This window comes from Helianthus annuus, chromosome 17 (genome assembly GCF_002127325.2).
Source record: "Helianthus annuus cultivar XRQ/B chromosome 17, HanXRQr2.0-SUNRISE, whole genome shotgun sequence".
NCBI classification, from domain to species: Eukaryota; Viridiplantae; Streptophyta; class Magnoliopsida; order Asterales; family Asteraceae; genus Helianthus; species Helianthus annuus.
This window is the reverse complement of record NC_035449.2, coordinates 116,101,711-116,104,314: the sequence shown is the minus strand read 5'-3', so window position 1 is coordinate 116,104,314 and position 2,604 is coordinate 116,101,711. Positions and strand designations below refer to the sequence as shown.

Below are 2,604 nucleotides of genomic sequence, written 5' to 3'. Positions count from 1 at the left end.
TTAACAATTCAAGCGGAATCAAGATTTCTGATTTCGCTTGAAACTGCCATATGCATTTTCAAGCGGAATCAGCTTGAAACACACTGAACTTTACAATTTCCTCGTAAAATGTGCCATGATCTATACAATCTAGACTAAGACTCGATACAAGACGAAGACGACAGATGCATGCACCAACTAATTCAAAAGTAGGCAAGCCATTAACAAGAACCGACGACCTCGTAGAGACTAGAATACCTTGAATCCACCTGCACCATAAATCTGGGAAACCCATTTGGCGTAAAACTGATAATAAGAACTCCCAATTAACATTATCATACGCTTTTTCAAAATCAATCTTAAATAAAAATAACTCCTTTCCCTATCTTTTCGCCCATGCTAAAATTTCACTAATCATCATCGGACCATCAAGAATGTATCTGCCAGACAGAAACGCAGATTGAGTCTCTGAAATATACTCCCCATAACCCCCTTTAATCTGTTAGCTAAAACTTTGGAAATCGTTTTGCTAACCACCCCTATCAGATTAAAAGGCCGATACTCTCCAAGCGCAACCGGATCAGAGACTTTCGGAACTAACGTGATAAACGACGACCCGACACCTCGATTAATAATACCCTTTTGAAAAAAAATTTCGAAAATTCTCCCAAAATCATCTGCAAAAAATATCCAGAAATGCTTAATAATCGAAAATTAAAACCGTCAGGCCCTAGCGCTTTATTGTTATCGCACTCAAAAACTGCCTCCTTTATTTCTTTTTCTGAAAATGGCACGATTAGACCCGCCGCCTTGTCTTCGCTAATATTCTTCAAACCAAAGCATTTATGGCCCGGTCGAACCTTCATATCTTCAACAAACTTGCTGCAAAAAAACGAAGCACCTCTCGTTTAATTTCTACCGGTTTAGTTATCCACTTCCCATCCACCATAATGACCCCATGAAAAAACCGCATGTTATAATCCCCTTCCTGAGCCCATTTCACACGAGCCCTTTGTTTCAAATCTTTATATCTGTAATCTTCCAACTCCTTTAATTTTTTCTTCGACTCATCTAGAACCCATAACTCCTCTTCCAAAAGATCTCCATCCTCTAAAATGATTGCCAAGTCTTGAATATCCTTTCACAAACTACTCTCTTCCTCAATTTCTACCTCTAACTTTTTAACTTTCCACTCTGTAATCGCTCTCCGAAGACATCTGAATTTCTGTAAAAGGACAATATATGGCGCCCCTTCTCCTTGAAAATCTTTCAAACTATTAGCAACCACCTCCTCAAAATCTTCTCTTCCCAACCAAGAATTGAAGAAGCGAAACGGTTTCGGGCCAAACTTCCTAGAAACAATTTTTAATAAAAGAGGGTAGTGATCCAATTTGTCTTTAGATAATACTTTCTACTCCGCCTCAGGCCACTCGTTCAAAAATCTCCAACACACAAAAATTCTATCAATCCGACTCATCTTCTCACCACATGAAAACGTGAATTTCCTTCCTTTAAGCGTGAACTCATGTAACCCTGCACTTTCAATAAACTCATTAAAATCATGAAACGATACCACATTAAAATTAGAATTCCTTCTCTCCGCTCTGTTTCGAACACAATTGAAATCTCCACCCACCACCCAAATACCCTCCGCACCACCCACTATCCTCACCAATTCTGCCCATAAAACTTTTTTCGCCGAATTCTGTTGAGGAGCATACACATTGAGAAAGTTGAACCTCTCCCCACTCCCTTTACAAACTCCAGATACCAACAAAAAGTTTCTTTCTTTCACCATCGAGCTACACGAAAACATTTTCGGATCCCACAAGGACAATAAGCCACCCGATCGGCCATTAGCTTCAACCCAAGCGTTACAATGCTCTCCTACCCCCAGAAAGGATCCATACTAGATCCATCCAACGAAGCGCTTTGAGTTTCTTGTATCATGATAAAGCTAACCTCATTCTGAATACGTAACTTCCTAACCCAATCACTTTTCCCTTGCTTCCCTACCCCTCTAATATTTAAGGATAGTACATTCATTTCATCACCTTTTGAACATCTTCATTTTCGATGACCTTATGAATAGAAACTTCAAAATCTTCTATATTGTGAGCTCCCAAAGCAACCCCGAGCTCAACCGTCTCGGATACTTCAAAGCGATGGTTCTTCTCCACATGACTGATAGACACATTACCTATCTCCTGCGTCTCCGGTACCAAAGTATCAGGGGTAACCACCTTGTCTGAACCATCCACAATTTCAGGGTTAATCACCTTGTCCGCACCATCCATAAACACCTCTCTATTTAAATCGGGAGTTATAAAATCTTCTACAATCTCTTCCGGATTATAACCTACTTCCACACCCATTCGGCCCCCATTCAAAGCCACTATGAACCGGTCTAAATCAAAAAGGTCGTTGTTATCTCTGGGCCATTTCCTAGGCCGCTCTACTGAACTCGGAGACTTGAAGCCCAAACACCTTGCTTCTTCTTTAAGTATCTCTTCCGACTTGTCTTACCAAAAGAACCACTCATATTATCAAAACCACCATTATTGCAAACATTATCATTTGCGGTAACATTGTCTACTCGATCACCATTATTCTCGGCATTACAAA

At 40.1% G+C, this 2,604-nt stretch overlaps 1 protein-coding gene across 1 annotated transcript; it reads right to left on the bottom strand.

The window, feature by feature from the left end:
* Positions 1 to 396: 396 nt before the first annotated feature.
* LOC110924832 lies at positions 397 to 1,777 on the bottom strand. The gene is made up of 5 exons (XM_022168819.1): positions 1,512 to 1,777; positions 1,132 to 1,331; positions 948 to 1,089; positions 701 to 861; positions 397 to 656 (listed from the first exon to the last, which is right to left on the bottom strand). The coding sequence occupies exons 1-5, from the start codon at positions 1,775 to 1,777 to the stop codon at positions 397 to 399; spliced, it is 1,029 nt and encodes a 342-aa protein (XP_022024511.1).
* Between the last annotated feature and the right edge of the window lie 827 nt (positions 1,778 to 2,604).

Coding starts and splice junctions, on each gene's coding strand:
- LOC110924832 (XM_022168819.1), bottom strand. CDS start 1,777: ATGGTGAAAGAAAGAAACTTTTTGTTGGTATCTGGAGTTTGTAAAGGG. Junction 1,090..1,131: donor GGTAGAAATTGAGGAAGAGA/GTAGTTTGTGAA, acceptor CAATCATTTTAG/AGGATGGAGATCTTTTGGAA. Junction 657..700: donor TAAAGCGCTAGGGCCTGACG/GTTTTAATTTTC, acceptor TATTTTTTGCAG/ATGATTTTGGGAGAATTTTC.